Source organism: Sinohyriopsis cumingii, chromosome 1 (genome assembly GCF_028554795.1).
Source record: "Sinohyriopsis cumingii isolate HCF-2022 chromosome 1, ASM2855479v2, whole genome shotgun sequence".
In the NCBI taxonomy this organism is placed as follows: domain Eukaryota; kingdom Metazoa; phylum Mollusca; class Bivalvia; order Unionida; family Unionidae; genus Sinohyriopsis; species Sinohyriopsis cumingii.
The window spans coordinates 29,613,489-29,632,686 of record NC_142961.1 but is presented as its reverse complement, the minus strand read 5'-3'; the positions used below and the strand labels follow the sequence as shown (position 1 = coordinate 29,632,686).

The 19,198-nt window shown below is 35.2% G+C and overlaps 1 protein-coding gene across 1 annotated transcript in view; it reads right to left on the bottom strand.

The window, feature by feature from the left end:
* LOC149806612 (succinyl-CoA:3-ketoacid coenzyme A transferase 1, mitochondrial-like) overlaps window positions 1-19,198 on the bottom strand; it is a 101,953-nt gene that overhangs the window by 10,978 nt on the left and 71,777 nt on the right. The window contains exons 9-12 of the mRNA XM_089955616.1: window positions 16,614-16,708; window positions 13,366-13,487; window positions 5,336-5,411; window positions 4,767-4,856 (exon numbers count right to left, since the gene is read on the bottom strand). Of these exons, the coding sequence (XP_089811742.1) occupies window positions 4,767-4,856; window positions 5,336-5,411; window positions 13,366-13,487; window positions 16,614-16,708 (383 nt within the window). The remainder of the gene's footprint in view (window positions 1-4,766; window positions 4,857-5,335; window positions 5,412-13,365; window positions 13,488-16,613; window positions 16,709-19,198) is intronic.

Below are 19,198 nucleotides of genomic sequence, written 5' to 3'. Positions count from 1 at the left end.
TCTAAGAAGAGAGATAGAAATTCATCCCACTTCATTAGGCTTGGGTGTTATTAACATAGCAACTTGTCTTTCGAAACTTAAAACATCAATATGTAAATACCAATATGTATTTAATGAGCATACTTGGTGAAAGCATTCTTTAAAATATTTTTTGTGAAACTTTTCACTGCTGTGCTTCTTTTATATTTTTCGTATTAAAAGCCTGAAGCCACAAGTGAATTGGTTAACCGGCAGATAGGTAATAACTGCAGACGTCATCATATCTAAGCAGAACCTCTTCATTAGATTTGCCATATTCATAAATTTCTTGGGCATATACATCAAGGATGACAATGAATTTAAAAGAAACATAATATAAACCTTCTGTTATTGAAAATTTAGCTATTTAAAAAAATGACGGTCCTAAATATATTGGAAAATGTGAAGTTGGAGAATCCAATGTGCTATATAAGGTCAAGGCTGTTTTCTTATATCACTTAGTTTGTGATAATGTGTGTGTGATTTGGATTTTTAATGTAGTTTTAACAATTTTTCAGTCATATCGCTACAATGTCTGCAGTGTGGCAGTTTATAGTGATGTCTAGCGCTGAGGCATCATGCCGCAGACATGTAGCATGATGTCCCACCCAGTCACATTATCCTGACACCAGGCCAACCAGCCCTAACACTAACTTCTTAATGCTGAGCCCCAAGCGAGGCAGCTATTAGTACCATTTTTTATAAGTCTTTGGTATGACTCAGCCGGGGATTGAACCCAAAACCTCCTGCGTCTGAGGCGAACACTCTAACAACTAGGCCACCGGAGCGGTCTTAGTATGTGATAAAGCAAATCATATCTAATCATATAAGCAGCACTATTACAAGTACAAACTAATTATTAAAACCTATAATTTGCAATCATTTTTTGCAACGAAATTAAAAATCTGTTTCTAAAAATAGATGCACCCACATGGCATGCATGGTGCCATTTCACTCTTGGTCGTAGTGTGATTCATTAGAAATGGGGATTTATTTCATTCAAGGATGGAGAAAAGAGATGAACAGAAACCAAATTTGGCTGTCAATGTTTTAGGGTTATTTGGAGCCTGAAAATATTCGTACCTTAGGTGTTACTAATTATAGATTTTTCATGTGCAATTAAATCGCTTTGACAAAAACATATTTTCTCAAGTTGTTCATTCACTTGGCCTGTTTTCCATACTTGGGCATATTAAAGGTTATTAAAAACATTTATAAAGTGTTCTTGTTATTTGTCATTAATTATGTGGTTACAGATAGGTCAATCTATCTAGTCATATATATGTATGTAAGAAGAAAAATGCCTAATGATGTTTCATTTCATAGAAGAGCTGATCTGGAATATAAATATCAACTATTTAGGAAATCTCTTGTGTTAAGACTTTCGTGTTGAGGAAAAATACCCAAACATGACAATAACAAAAACTTTCTACGATTCTATTGGAGCACATCGTAGTTACTCCTCCACAATGAACATGCTTTGATGAAACTGGCTGTGACATTCTAAGCTGCAGGGATGAAAGCTGCAAATGACAGCCAAATTTGGTTTCTATTCATCTCTTTTCTCCATGCTTGGTGCAGTATTTGAAAGACTGCCATGCCTAGAACATCTCAGGAAAACTGGTGTCTTTCCAGTTTGGATCACTGGTTTCATGATCCACCTGGTTTCATGTTGTTCAGCTGCAGATTGATTTCAGTTACGATCTTTAAAAAAATTCAAATTGGAAAATATAAATGGAAATGGTATAGTTCCAGAACTGTTTCAAGTAAATTATGTGATGGTCCTGACTGCTGAGTAATGGACTTGTGTCAACATCAGCAAACCAATTTGGCTGATCATCATCAGTGTCACTAAGAGTCTTAAATTGCATCATTATTTATAAAATCTGGTATTCCATTGGAACTGAATCCAGAAAAATTGTTTTCACTTCCAGACAAATCACTGTAATCAACAGACGAGGATGAAAGCGCTATGATTAAATCAGGGAATTCCCTTTGTAAATACAAAATTTCACTTATGGTATCATATTTGATATGATTTGTTTGAAAATTTGCATATTAAAATGAATGGAAGAAATTGACAACACATTCTTATTTTTGTATTTTTATTTTATATGCCCCACAATTATGACTGATTGCATGTTTTAAACACCTTAAAGCTGTTATAAATAACAATGTATGGAAGATGACTTCCCATATTTGCCGCACAATCTAAAAATGTGATTTTTAACATAAAGAACATAATAGCATTATGAACTGATATTATTAATGTGTGTGTGTGTGTGTGTGATTTGGATTTTTAACATAGCTTTAACAATTTTTCAGTCATATCGCTACGATGTCTGCAATGTGGCAGTTTATAGTGATGTCTAGCACTGGGGCATCATGCCGCAGACATGTAGCATGATGTCCCACCCAGTCACATTATCCTGACACCAAGCCGACCAGTCCTAACACTAACCTCTTAACGCTGAGCACCAAGCAAGGCAGCTGTTAGTACCATTTTTGTAAGTCTTTTGTATGACTCGGCCAGGGATTGAACCCATGACCTCCTGCATCTGAGGCGGACACTCTAGCCAGTAGGCCACCAGAGCGGTCGATATTATTAATGTAAACTTCAGCATCATATTTGGAAAACCTTACACTTATAAGTAACTTACATATGTGAAAAAACCATAATAGTTCCATCAATTTAAGGTATTACCATTGGTTAATATTGCCATTTTGAATGTGGCCTTGGAAAACCCCTCCAAGTATAATTTGTTGGTTAAATTTAAATTCATATGGTCTAATAGACATCGTTAAAACCAGATGTTAGTACAGATGATTTATTAGTTTTGACTTGCATTTGGTTACGATGTGGTGAATCAACATTTAACTGGAAGATATTACCTCTTCATAGTATACACTGTGTAAAGTGTAGAAATGCATAGATGGGGGGGAAGGTAAAAGCGTAGTTATGCATAGATGGGAGCAAAGGTAAAGGCATAGAAATGTGTACCTGGGGAGTAAAGGGCTAATACTAATGATTCTGGTATTTGGTGCATTGTATTTGTTCAAAAATCATGTCTGAAAGGTGAACTTGCATATAGAAGTCACTTGTGCACAAAGGCCAGTTTGGCTTTTCCCAAAGGTGGCTGCAGGTGACAGGTTTGACTGCAGTTTATTTATACCTAATCAATGAATGTGTACTGCTTAAGTAAATACAGTACACCCTGTAAATGAAATACCTGCCATCTTATTCCTTTCCTTATACTTACTTGATTAAATGCCATACAATAGTTATAAAATAATGTTACTATACACTTGTTTATTATTTTAAAATAAACAGTGGCATACATCAAGTAATTCATAAACTTTTACTTCCTTTACCTCTCAGTTTGTAGCTAACTTCAATGACAGCTTTGGAAGCTAGGCATGTTCTGAAAGATTATTTTTCATTAGGGTTGGAATTACTAACTGGGTATGTTCTGAACGATTATTTTTTATGAAGGTAGGATTCAGTAACTGGGTAAGTTCTGATAGATAATTTTTATGAGGGTAGGTTTCAGTAGCTGGGTATGTTCCGAAAGATTATTTTTCATGAGGGTATGTTTCAGTAACTGGGTATGTCCTGAAAGATTATTTCGTATTAGAGGGGGTTTTAATAGCTGATTATGTTCTGAAAGATTACTTTTTTTATTAGTGTAGGTTTCAGTAACTGGGTATGTCCCAAAAGATTATTTTTTATTAGGGTAGGTTTCAGTAGCTGGGTATGTTCTAAAAGAAACGTTTTCATGAGGGTAGCTTTCAATAGCTGGTTATGGTTTGAAAGATAATAGGGTAGTATTCAGCAGCTGGGTATGGTCTGAAAGATTATAGGGTAGTTTTCAATAGCTGATTATGGTTTGAAAGATAATAGGGTAGTTTTCATGAGGGTAGCTTTCAATAGCTGGTTATGGTTTGAACGATAATAGGGTAGTTTTCAATAGCTGGTAATGGTTTGAAAGATAACAGGATAGTTTTCAATAGCTGGTCATGGTTTGAAAGACAATAGGGTAGTTTTCCTGAAGGTAGCTTTCAATAGCTGGTTATGGTTTGCAAGATAATAGGGTAGTTTTCAATAGCTGGTTATGGTTTGAAAGATAACAGGGTAGTTTTCAATAGCTGGTTATGGTTTGAAAGATAATAGGATAGTTTTTAATAGCTGGTTATGGTCTGAAAGATAATAGGGTAATTTTCATCAACTGGGGTTCCAAATTCTTGTATGTTCTTAAGTAGCATAGAAACATAATTTTTCTCACTTGATGAGTGATGTGCAATAATGGCATTGATATTTTAGCCATGTCTGGGACAATTTTTGCTATATTTTGTTTGAGTAACTGGTTGGGTATTTTGTGTAAATTGTATCTGGAGGGGAGATTTTGTGGGATGGGGTGACATATGTTTTGGCTAGATATATACAATAGATATACTACTGTTTCTAGTGCTATATTGATACCAATGATACAGCAACTTTCTTTATCTAATGCTACATGAATTTCCATGTGAGAAATGAGAGAAAACTAATTTATCATACATGTTGATGTGGTACTGGGAAATCTGACACCGGTGCATATGGATTCTGCCTTTTTTCTACAAGTAATATGCCTATCTTTCTCTACCTATCTCTCAGGCAGGAAGGTATGTACCTGTTATTTGGTGTGCATATGTGAAAGCAATGCCTTTGCCCAATCTGACTAAGATCAGATCTCAACGGTCATACGTACCTTAGCTGTATGTTCCATGGTTATGATAACCTTTGCTTTGTGGCTAGAAACAAGGTCCATAGCGCCACCCATTCCCTTTACCATTTTACCCTGAAAACATTCAGGTTTTAAAGCATTGTTACAACATTTTACATCTTGAATTCACACAGTCAAATAAGGACTTAAAACAGTTGAAATTGTTGATGCAATGATATTGTGAAGTCATAAAATGTATCTAACTCTTTGTGTCTTATTTTCCAGTTACTTTCTTTCAGCTACCTACTAGTATTGTTTCTGTAGTAAAACATATTAGATTTTTAAATGCAAAGTTATGAATGGATCTAATACACACTACATTGTACAAATTAGAAGATCTCATTTTTTGAAATATTTAAAATAAAGTGACATATGCTGGGAATGAATGTCTCAGTTTTCAGACTCATATATTTGTTGACTGCAGCCAATAAAACAGCCCTTGTAAAATAGGCAAAATGCTTTAAAATTTCAATCAAGTATTTATATTCTAATAATAATTGAAAACAACTATTTTCTCATCAGATGGAATAAGCATGCAGTTGATACCAACTCACTGGAATCATGTAGTTTGCCAGATCTCCAAATTTAGACACCTGCATTGCACCAAGGATTGTGATGTCAATATGACCACTGCAAGAAAAAAGCGCTGTCTTATACATGCCTAGACAGATGAAAAGTAATTGCACAAAAGCTGAGAAAAGGTTACAAGAGCATTAATTTTATTCAATTCAATTACAGCTAGCATGGCGTATAACTTTTGCTGAAGGTAAGCATGGTAGCCAATAGTAACAAGAGATTGACTGGCTGGAAAGAATTGACTGAAATCCACAATAAGACTTTTCCTTCACGTAACCGCTGAATGCTGAAATCATCTTTATATTCTTGTGGAATAACAATACAAGATTTTGAAAACAGTCTGCATGGTGGCCATAGTGGATGTAAGATTAGCTCCATTTTCATATATGACCAACTAGGTATTATAAGAAGTCATTTGGTGAAAATCCATGTTGAAATGACAATCCTTTCAGGTAGAGAAGTGATAACAAGATTTTTTAAGCTGCCCATCATGGCTGCCATACTAGATGCAAGATCTCTGCACCACTTTCATTTAGGACCAGCTAGATATAATAAGAAGTCTTTTGGTAGCCACCACCCCCCATGACAATATGACCACCAATACAGGACTAGTTATAAGATTTTTAAGATTGCTTCTACAGTGAAGATACTGGTTCTCAGATTTATGTCATTTTCTTTCAGACAAACTAGCTACTGTAAGAATTCTGGTGAAACCCCATTTTGATATGACCTTCTGTTCAGGAATAGCAATAATAATATGTATAAGATGACTGCCATGGCAGCTATACTGGATGTCATATTGTCACCATTTTCATTTAAGACCAACACAACATCATAATAATTCTTCTGGCAAAGTCATGCAAACATGACACTTCATTCACAAGAAGCAGTGATACCAAGCTGACCATCATGATGGCTACATTGGACTGCAAGACTGGTCCCACTTATTTTTAAAATCAGCTAGACATCATGACATGACCTGGGGAAACCCCATGCTGGAAAATAACAATCAATTCTGGAAAAAAAGTGAGAAGGAAATTTTCAAGCTGGCCATCATGGACAGCCATTCAGGATAAATAGGAATAACAAGATTTTGAAGATTCCTTCTGTAGTGGCCATACTGGATGTCAGAATGACATCATTTTCATTTAGGATCAAATATATACTTTGAGAAGTCTTAGTGTGAAAAATAAATCTTGATATAACTTTCTGTGCAGGAGGAGTTACAATAACAAGATTTTTAAGATGGCTGCATAGTACCCACATAGGATGTCAAATTTATATCATTTTCATTTAGAACCAAGATGACACCATACAAATTTAGGCCCAAACTCCATCTTGATAAGACATAAGACGTTCTGTTTCTTCAGAGTAGTGATAATATTTTCAAGATGACTACCATAGCAGCTTTACTGGATGCCATATAAGCACCATTTTCATTTAGGATCAACTAGCCATCATAATTAGTATTGGGTGAAAACCACATGTTGATATGATCACCCATGCAGAAGAACTTGCAATAATAAGATTCTCAAGATGTCTGCCATGGTGGCCATATTAGAGATCAGACCAGCATCACATTCATTTAGGACAGTGGTTCCCAACTCCAGGTTACGACCCAAATCAGCCTCAAAAGGGCATTCTGGAGGGTCATCAGGTTATTTTTTAGGGTGGCAAAACTTATCACAATTTGGAAATGGGGGTTGTGAAGATAAGAAAAAATATTTTTTTGAGCCAAAAAAAGGTTGGGACCATGACTGTAAGTCAAACAAGACATTATAAAACATCTTTTGATCAAAATCCAATGTCAATATGTTTCTCTACTCAGGAGTAGCAATAACAAGATTTTCAAAATATACTGGATGTCAGATTGGTAATATTTCCATTTAGGACCAACTCCACACTACGAGAGGTATTTTAGTTTTAAAACAAAGCCAATATGCCATTCACTTGTATGAAATAGCGAGAACAAGATTTCCAAGAATACCATTGTACTCAATATCCAAGTGGCATCATGTTTTAGGACCAACTAGACCTTCGGATGAATATATGCAGTGCAAATAAAATTACCCAGTTAGTTTAGGAGGGAATACAAATAACAAACTTTTACTAATGGCAGATGACAGACAATGGACAACCAGCCATCCCAAGCAGTTTGTATGCATGAATTGTTATTTTTAAATTTGTCATTACCTATAAAACACAGACTTACAGAATGATACATATTTATGTAGGTCCTGTAAAGGTGACTCCATCTAGATGGAGTAAGAACTACTTTTAAAATATTTTATGTTTATTCATATTCCTTTGAAAAATGTACACAAAGTTTTGAACATGGATAGTTAAAATAGTATAGCATATTGTCAGGGATTTGCTTATATGGCACAGATGTGAAATAAAAGGATTTGAACTTTAATGTTTGGTACTTTGGAAAGATGGAATAACAAGAAAACAAATGGTTTCTTCAAGAATCTCAGACACTCCACTAAAACGTATATCCAGATGCATAATGACAAATGTCTGTGGGCACATGTTTAAAAAAAATATAGAAATCTATGTTCCAAACTATTCTGGAAAATGTCAAGGCTACTAGAATCTAGTTTCCTTTGAGAAAAATGTGTTGCACCATCATAGAATATATATTTTATTACCTTTCAGACTATATATTAATTATACTTTGAAGTGAAAGAGAAAAGTTGAGATATTTACAGAACAAAAATGATTTTAACCTCAAGTCAACCATCCATTTTATTCTAAGTTTTACAAATCTTAAGTACTATGAAAGTATTATTTCCAATGAATTGTGTCAACTTTGAATACTTTGTCTGTAGACTTTAACACTTTAAAAAATATTCTGAATTAAGTGTAGCATTTCGGAATGCAGTGATTGTGTTTGACAATGTGAAATTAACAACTCCAGGTAACCACTGCCAAACAATAGTCAGAGAAAGCAGGATTCTTAAATAACACAAATAAACTAATCACAGCAAGTGATGCATATGCATACAGACTCACTGCTGTAACTAAAATGAGCAGATCCCATCATGTAATGCATACGCATATTCACTTCTGTGACTGAAATGAGCAGATCCCATTATGTAATGCATATGCATAGACTCATTGTTGTGACTGAAATGAGCAGATCACATCATGTAAATCAGTAATGCATATGTAGACTCACTGTTGTGAATGAAATGAGCAGATCACTTGTAATGCATATGCATAGACTCACTGCTGTAACTAAAATGAGCAGATCACATCAAGTAATGCATGTGCATCAAGAATCACTGCTGTGACTAAAATGAGCAGATTACATCATGTGATGCATATGCATACAGACTCACTGCTGTGACTGAAATGAGCAGATCACATCATGTAAAGCATTTGCATCAAGAATCACTGCTGTGACTAAAATGAGCAGATAACATCATGTAATGCATATGCATACAGACTCACTGCTGTGACTGAAATGAGCAGATTACATCATGTGATGTATACGCATACAGACTCACTGCTGTGACTAAAATGAGCAGATAACATCATGTAATGCATATGCATACAGACTGCTGTGACTAAAATGAGCAGATTACATCATGTGATGCATATGCATACAGACTCACTGCTATGACTGAAATGAACAGATCACATCATGTAATGCACGTGCATCAAGAATCACTGCTGTGACTAAAATGAGCTGATAACATCATGTAATGCATATGCATAGAGACTCACTGCTGTGACTAAAATGAGCAGATTACATCATGTGATGTATATGCATACAGACTCACTGCTGTGACTAAAATGAGCAGATCAGATCATGTAATGCAAATGCATACAGACTCACTGCTGTGACTGAAATGAGCAGATTACATCATGTGATGCATATGCATACAGACTCACTGCTGTAACTGAAATGAGCAGATCACATGTGATGCATATGCATACAGACTCACTGCTGTGACTGAAATGAGCAGATCACATCATGTGATGCATATGCATACAGACTCACTGCTGTGACTGAAATGAGCAGATCACATCATGTGATGCATATGCAGACAGACTCATTGCTGTGACTGAAATGAGCAGATTACATCATGTGATGCATATGCATAGACTCATTGCTGTGACTGAAATAAGCAGATTACATCATGTGATGCATATGCATACAGACTCATTGCTGTGACTGAAATGAGCAGATCACATCATGTGATGCATATGCATACAGACTCATTGCTGTGACTGAAATGAGCAGATTACATCATGTGATGCATATGCATAGACTCATTGCTGTGACTGAAATAAGCAGATTACATCATGTGATGCATATGCATACAGACTCATTGCTGTGACTGAAATGAGCAGATCACATTATGTGATGCATATACATACACTCACTGCTGTGACTGAAATGAGCAGATTACATCATGTGATGCATATGCATACAGACTCACTGCTGTAACTAAAATGAGCAGATCACATCATGTGATGCATATGCATACAGACTCACTGCTGTGACTGAAATGAGCAGATCAAATCTTGTGATGCATATGCATACAGACTCACTGCTGTGACTAAAATGAGCAGATTACATCATGTGATGTATATACATACAGACTCACTGCTGTGACTAAAATGAGCAGATCAGACCATGTAATGCAAATGCATACAGACTCATTGCTGTGACTGAAATGAGCAGATTACATCATGTGATGCATATGCATACAGACTCACTGCTGTAACTGAAATGAACAGATCACATCATATGATGCATATGCATACAGACTCACTGCTGTGACTGAAATGAGCAGATCACATCATGTGATGCATATGCATACAGACTCACTGCTGTGACTGAAATGAGCAGATCACATCATGTGATGCATATGCATACAGACTCACTGCTGTAACTGAAATGAGCAGATCACATCATGTGATGCATATGCATACAGACTCACTGCTGTGACTGAAATGAGCAGATCACAGCATGTGATGCATATGCAGACAGACTCATTGCTGTGACTGAAATGAGCAGATCACAGCATGTGATGCATATGCATACAGACTCATTGCTGTGATTGAAATGAGCAGATTACATCATGTGATGCATATGCATAGACTCATTGCTGTGACTGAAATAAGCAGATTACATCATCTGATGCATATGCATACAGACTCATTGCTGTGACTGAAATGAGCTGATCACATTATGTGATGCATATACATACACTCATTGCTGTGACTGAAATGAGCAGATTACATCATGTGATGCATATGCATACAGACTCACTGCTGTAACTAAAATGAGCAGATCACATCATGTGATGCATATGCATACAGACTCACTGCTGTGACTGAAATGAGCAGATCACATCATGTGATGCATATGCATACAGACTCACTGCTGTGACTGAAATGAGCAGATCACATCATGTGATGCATATGCATACAGACTCACTGCTGTGACTGAAATGAGCAGGAATGGTACAATGAGTGTCTCTGCAGCAAGAGGCAAATCTTAATATAGTTTGCTCTTTTCTAGCAAATTTTGGAAATAAAGTTTATCATATGAGTGAACTGTTACTGCTGTACTGTTATTAGTCAGCAAAGACAAACTTAATGATTAGTACACCTCTGCCATGATAACTTGAGCATAACAGGGTCCAGAAAATACTGTGACATAAATAAGAGTGTGAGTTGCCAAGTGACCTCTATAAAATTATTAATGGGACTGACATTGCTGGGTGGTAGGAGTGGGCAGGTTAAGTGGTGGAATACATTTATAATAAAAGTGTTGGAATTACATGTGTAGAAATAGCTTATTCTAATGAAGTTCTCCACTTTTCTGCATAAATTACCCTTACAATCTCTGAAAGATCGTTTAAATTATTACTCAAAGTGGTTTCAACACAAATCATTATGTACCCATGATAACATTAGCATTTGCATGTGAATGTGGATACATCCAGTGTTAATGTAGAAACAAGATTCTTTATTTTAAAAATAATGACATTTATTTAGAGAAATAATAATGTCTACATTTATTATTGTTATGTTAGTAAAATACCAATTGTGTGATATCTTTGCAAATTATAAAAAAATCAGCTTATCCTTGAGCAAAACCCCAAATGCCAAGTTTGGAAGTTTAAGTTCATATTCAAACTTTGGAACTTGTTTCTCCAAAATGAATCCCATCTGTGAAACTAAACTTCTCATGCACCTGGTTATGTCTTTCACTTGGTTCCTTCGCTATTGTTAATCACCTCTGCAAATGATTTTGATGAATTAGTGTTTAATGTTCGATTCTTTAATTATGTTATAGTGTTCTCACTGTTCACTTAGTCAAATGAAATGAACTGACTAACACATCACCATTACTGCTAGTTCCTGCAGGTATGATTTGCATGCCTTTTAACTTTCTTAATTTTACTATTCTATCCCTCTTTACTTTGAACTGATACAAAAGTCTAATTAATATAATACAATGCAGGTCAACTTTTAACTGATTGCAACAATGCAACCACCTCTTCTGCAAGTTGGAGATCAAAGCACGGGACCTAATCAGCTTGTCATAGAAATCTTCTCAGTTATCACTGTGACAGTTGATGTACACATTTCGTGTTTGAATACAATTATTTAAACTGAAATTAAATTAAAAGATTAAGCTGAAACAAGAATTTTACTTGACAAACCACTATTTCTTAAGGTGTTGCAGGAAATTCCTAACATTTTAACTGATAAAAATTTCATTTTATATTAAAATTTATAGTCTATTGACAACTTTTTCAACAAAATATATAATTTCTTACTTTAAATTGTGAATTTCATGATGCTGATTCAAAATTCTGGGCAAAACAGCCTTTATCGACCATAAAACAAATGATATATCACAATTTCACTTTTTAATTTTTGATGTGATTTATGCACAATCAACAATTTAGGGCCTACAATTTTGCATTTTCTATCAGAAACAATGGGATCTACATATGCTTCAATGGTGTAAGCGGATTTGTGAGTTATCCAGGTGTGTTGTGGTGAGGGAGTAGTGAACATGGAATCTGTTCCACCATAAATCGCCTAGGCTACATGGTAGCATGAAGCTTTAATTAAGCAGTACTAAATGTTAATGTTATTGTTCCATTTTTCAGTAAGTACATAATCACATTTTCATTATTTTGAAGCAAGAATTCTTTGTGCCAAACATAAATGAGATTTGTACTATTTTCCCCCCATGAAGAAAATACATGGCTTTTCATGCAAACAGTCATGATGTACTGTGAGTCACCCTGTAATTTAAAATGGACAGTTTAGCCTGCGCTCAACTAAACTGACCTTGTGGCCTTGACCTTTGACATTTTATTCATGTATCAATTGGATCTTTCTTTTTTTTATTTCCCAATGAACCCATATACCAACTCTGGTAAAAATCCACAGATTTGAAAATTTCAACAGAAAAAAGAACAAAATGGTTATTTACTTCTTTATGCAAATTTGTCTACAGTCTAGCTGCAAGAATTCCATTCCATGGTCCTGAATTCAAAAAGTCAAAAGAACAAGAAAATAGGCCATTGTGACCTTCTTTAAGTCTGAATACTAGTACTCAAAATGTATGCACTTATTACGTCTGGTGACAGTGCAATATTATGCATCATCAGAAAAATGGAATTAAAGTTAAACATTTATAATGATCACTGTGACCTATTTTTCCTAGCTGAGTGGTTCCCTTAAAGATGAATGCAATAAGTAATCTTTATGATTATATATACAACAGTGTAAGACAAATTAAGTTAAATGAAAAAGCTTGACAATGATGAGAAACAACATCACCAACTCCATGGAAAAGTGATACCTATGTTACACCAAAATTTATATTTGACACTAACAGGAAAAACACCACCACCAATGCCACTGGATAAGTGAGACTTAAGTTATTCCAAAGCTCAGCAGGTTAGACAAATATTAAACATTATCACACATCTTTCCAAGACAATCCCATACCTAATTTACTTACCCTCTAATCATGGCAAAGGATTCATCACTTGCAAAGAATGCTCCCCCACGCTTCAGGGTCACTGTTTCCTTGCCAGCATTAATAAGATCTGGGTCTTCCTCTCCTTTATGTGGGTATGGTCCCTACACATGTAACCAGCATGATAACTCATTTATGTGGGTATGGTCCCTACACATGTAACCAGCATGATAATTGACATTAATTACGGCCTATCCGCTTTCATACCATAACAAATACGATATGATGTTAACTTGCAAAAAATCAGCATAAAGAGTATTGTAAGCCTCCAGTACATTTTATCAAGGGACTATAAGAGAAATACTCTTAGATAACATGAAAACTGCATCTCTTTAAAAAAAACACAACAGCAAATATTCAAAAATATATTCACCACATTAGCAAATAAAGGTTCTGCATTAAAAATAAATTTATCCAGTCTCAAGACCCTTAACCAAAGTTAACTTAAAAACCACCAAAAGCTATTGTTCAAGAACAACTTTTTCCACTTTACTGAATAGCAAGACACCAGCGTGGGACAGATATCAATCACATGTCTCATGTTACTGCAATGGACAGCACAATAAAGCACCCTTTTTGTGTCCTCAGCAAATATCCCTAACATAACTCAGCTTATAACCATATATCTAACTAATATAAACCATAAATTATAAATTTAACTAATATATACCAATCTTCTACTTTTGATCAAAATAGAAAAAGGCTTGGCATGCATGCAACAGGATGGTACTGAGCTTCTGTCAAAAGCAGTAAAAAGACAACTGAAAATTACATCACTTGCAGAATTCTACTCTGTTCAATCCTTATTGATTTAAACTCTTTAAAAAACCATTTTCATAAAACCCCTCTAATGATAATACATTATTCACAGTGAAAACAAACTCAGTCACTGATGTGCCAGATCAATTCAGTGATATGTGCCAATATCACTCATCACTAAATAAAGAGGTCCTTTGTTACAAAGTCCCTCAGAATAACGAATTAACCTCTTGAACACCGGTATGGACCCTGTTAAATTCAAAAACATTTATTTTAACCCTTTACCTCATGCAAGCGCCCTTGAACGCCTTTACTCCAGTCACATGGAAGTGCCTTTTGACGCCTGCTGTAAACATTAGCCATTTTAAGCCGGTTTTCGTAGTGCCACCTTCGGGGAAAACCCCCTATTAGATACTACATTCATTTCTGCGAATGATAATTACATCAGATCACGTGGTCACTTTTTATGCTCTGGTTGATATCTGCCATTTAAAGTATCTTGGTCATAATCTCCACTCTCCAAAATGGAGGTAGCGGATTTCATTCAGTACTTATGAAGTTTTCACACTTAGAATCACAACTATGAAAGATTCAATAACTTAGGTAAAGGCTCTGATATTTATGTAGGCAGCAATTAGTTTTATAAATTATCAAATTCAGATGACTTAGTGATGCAGATGCAGACAAAAAACTTGTAAATTTTGAGTATGAGAAATGGTAGCTACAGTTGGTCATGCGGCCTCACTGACTAGATGGTGAATGACTTCTCTCAAGATTTTAAAGCACATAAAAAATTCTTCTGTGAAAAATAATTACACAGCTATAACAATCGGACTTTACTCTTAAATAATTTTTCCACACATAATAGATGTGTACCAAAAATGTAAAATGGTTAAAATTGCTGTTAAACTCTATGCATATGGAGTTGAATAGGTAACAGGTATTCTATTTATAGTGTGCTGCACGTTGTAACTATGCTCTATGAGGTAAAGGGTTAATCACTGATACTTAATTTCACTTCCTCAAAAGAAGCAGTAATGTTGTAATTTCACATATTAAAACAAAGCATATTTGGTTAAATCAAGTGAATAATGGATATATTTCATTATTTGCATGAAAAGTTCAGTAATTATCAACATTAGTTCTCTTGGAAATTCCATTAATTCATGAACTAACCTAAAATATAACAGAGGACATTTGTTTGTATGCACTTAGTTTGATAGGTAGCAAAATGTATCATGCATGCACTTAGTTTGTAAGCACTTAGCTTGATATGCACTTATGGACAGTAAAATGTATCATGTATGCACTTAGTTTGTATGCACTTAGTTTGATATGCACTTATGGGCAGTAAAATGTATCATGTATGCACTTGGTTTGTATGCACTTAATTTGATATGCACTTATGGACAGTAAAATGTATCACGTATGCACTTAGTCTGTAAGTACTTAATTTGATATGTACTTATGGGCAGTAAAATGTATCATATATGCATTTAGTCTGTAAGTACTTAGTTTGATATGCACTTATGGACAGTAAAATGTATCATGCATGCACTTAGTTTGTATGCACTTAATTTGATATACACTTATGGACAGTAAAATGTATCATGTATGCACTTAGTTGTATGCACTTAATTTGATATGCACTTATGGACAGTAAAATGTATTATGTATGCACTTAATTTGATATGCACTTTTGGACAGTAAAATTTATCATGATACAGCTGTTGGTAAAAATGGATACTCATGCTCACTAAACAGTTTTAACATTGCATGCAAATGATTAATAATGGACAGTATGAAGGTAAGGACTGACTCATATGGTCCCACTGATCACTAGTCTTAGGCATGAAGTCCCACTAATCACTCTGGAAAGCTGATAAGGTCAATAGATATACAGTACCACTAATCACTAGTTTTAGGTATATAGTCCCACTAATCACTATCTGATTCAAAACTTGTCAGAAATCTTGATGATATAAGCTTACATTTAACTTATCAAATCTTTTAACAATACAGCCTATGAGGCAGTAATAAATTTAGCCAATCAGACATTAAATCACATACTTGATCTGCTAAAATGGCACTCATAATCAATTTTGTTTTCTCCCACTCTAAGATGATACAAGGTTAGAAACCAAGTTAAATCAAAATCCTCAATGATGATATTAAGCAATCTTTGACAGACACAACAGACATGAAGAATACCTAACAAGGGACAAAGAACAATATCAAATACACAATTGACCAAAAGCTAGGTGAGCTACAAAAACTGTTGATTGTTGTTTTTGAGAATGATTAGCAGAAGAAGAAAAAATGTATTACAATCTTCTTATAAATTTTCTCACCCACAAGACAACTTGGAAATAGACTAGTATACAAAAATCTGACTACCTGAACCTTACAATGGAACAGTCACCAGTGCTAAGTTATTATGCCAATAATTGGGTTTTAGCTGTTAACATTACCAATCCCAAGATGCCATTCTCGCTCTGTAGATGAACTGTGATACCTTTAGGCAGGAAATTGGCTGCAAGCATTGGCATCCCTATGCCCAGGTTAGCTTTAGCTAGTCAAGGAATTATGCATTGCTTCTACTAGTATCTCTACAATGTTTATATCAGTTTTACATATCTGCATAAACAAAACAACCTGCATCAAGAAATGAAAGTCAGTTTACATATTTCCACTGGCTTCTTCTAGACTTTCTAAGAGCTTACATGTTCATTTGATTTTAAGGTTATGACAGAAATCTGAATCTAAATGCTGTAAGTAACTTATAGAGAGGAGTATATTGTATCATATACCACATGTAGCTTGAAAAGAGGGTGCTGATGCTACAGAGAGGAGCAAAGTGTACCATATACCACATATAACTTATAGAGAAGAGTATACTGTATCATTTATCACATGTAGCTTGAAAAGAGGGTGCTGATGCTACAGAGAGGAGCAAAGTGTACCATATACCACATACAACTTATAGAGAGGAGTATACTGTATCATATACCACATGTAGCTTGAAAAGAGGGTGCTGATGCTATGATGCTACAGAGAGGAGCAAAGTGTACCATATACCACGTACAACTTATAGAGAGGAGTATACTGTATCATATATCACATGTAGCTTGAAAAGAGGGTGTTGATGCTACAGAGAGGAGCAAAGTGTACCATATACCACATACAACTTATAGAGAGGAGTATACTGTATGATATGTGACAAGGAACTTGTAGAGTTGGATATTGGATCATATGCCACAAGTTGTTGTTGTTGCTGGGTTTAGCACCATTTTTCAGCACAAGATAGGCTATACATGGCAGCCAGCATAAATGGTGGTAACGGTGAGTGCTTTCAACCACTCAGCCACATGGGGCCCGATATGCCACAAGTAGCTTCTTGAGTTCCACACTGTATCAATGCCACAAGTAGTTTGTGCAGAGTGGCATACTGTATCTATCCCAAAAGTAGCCTGCAGAGAGGCATATTACAGAGAAGCATACTGTATCATTCAACAAGTTCCATGTAGTGAGTAGAACACTGTATCATTCAACAAGTTCCATGTAGTGAGTAGAACACTGTATCATTCAACAAGTTCCATGTAGTGAGTAGAACACTATATCATTCAACAAGTTCCATGTAGTGAGTAGAACACTGTATCATTCAACAAGTTCCATGTAGTGAGCAGAACACTGTATCATTCAATAAGCTCCATGTAGATATTAGAACACTGTATCATTCAACAAGTTCCATGTAGTGAGTAGAACACTATCATTCAACAAGTTCCATGTAATGAGTAGAACACTGTATCATTCAACAAGTTCCATGTAGTGAGTAGAACACTGTATCATTCAACAAGTTCCATGTAGTGAGTAGAACACTATCATTCAACAAGTTCCATGTAATGAGTAGAACACTGTATCATTCAACAAGTTCCATGTAGTGAGTAGAACACTGTATCATTCAACAAGTTCCATGTAGTGAGTAGAACACTATCATTCAACAAGTTCCATGTAGTGAGTAGAACACTATCATTCAACAAGTTCCATGTAATGAGTAGAACACTGTATCATTCAACAAGTTCCATGTAGTGAGTAGAACACTGTATCATTCAACAAGTTCCATGTCATGAGTAGAACACTGTATCATTCAACAAGTTCCATGTAGTGAGTAGAACACTGTATCATTCAACAAGTTCCATGTAGTGAGTAGAACACTATCATTCAACAAGTTCCATGTAGTGAGTAGAACACTATCATTCAACAAGTTCCATGTAATGAGTAGAACACTGTATCATTCAACAAGTTCCATGTAGTGAGTAGAACACTGTATCATTCAACAAGTTCCATGTCATGAGTAGAACACTGTATCATTCAACAAGTTCCATGTAGTGAGTAGAACACTGTATCATTCAACAAGTTCCATGTCATGAGTAGAACACTGTATCATTCAACAAGTTCCATGTAGTGAGTAGAACACTGTATCATTCAACAAGTTCCATGTAGTGAGTAGAACACTGTATCATTCAACAAGTTCCATGTAGTGAGTAGAACACTGTATCATTCAACAAGTTCCATGTAGTGAGTAGAACACTGTATCATTCAACAAGTTCCATGTAATGAGTAGAACACTGTATCATTCAACAAGTTCCATGTAGTGAGTAGAACACTGTATCATTCAACAAGTTCCATGTAGTGAGTAGAACACTGTATCATTCAACAAGTTCCATGTAGTGAGTAGAACACTATCATTCAACAAGTTCCATGTAGTGAGTAGAACACTATCATTCAACAAGTTCCATGTAATGAGTAGAACACTGTATCATTCAACAAGTTCCATGTAGTGAGTAGAACACTGTATCATTCAACAAGTTCCATGTCATGAGTAGAACACTGTATCATTCAACAAGTTCCATGTAGTGAGTAGAACACTGTATCATTCAACAAGTTCCATGTAGTGAGTAGAACACTATCATTCAACAAGTTCCATGTCATGAGTAGAACACTGTATCATTCAACAAGTTCCATGTAGTGAGTAGAACACTGTATCATTCAACAA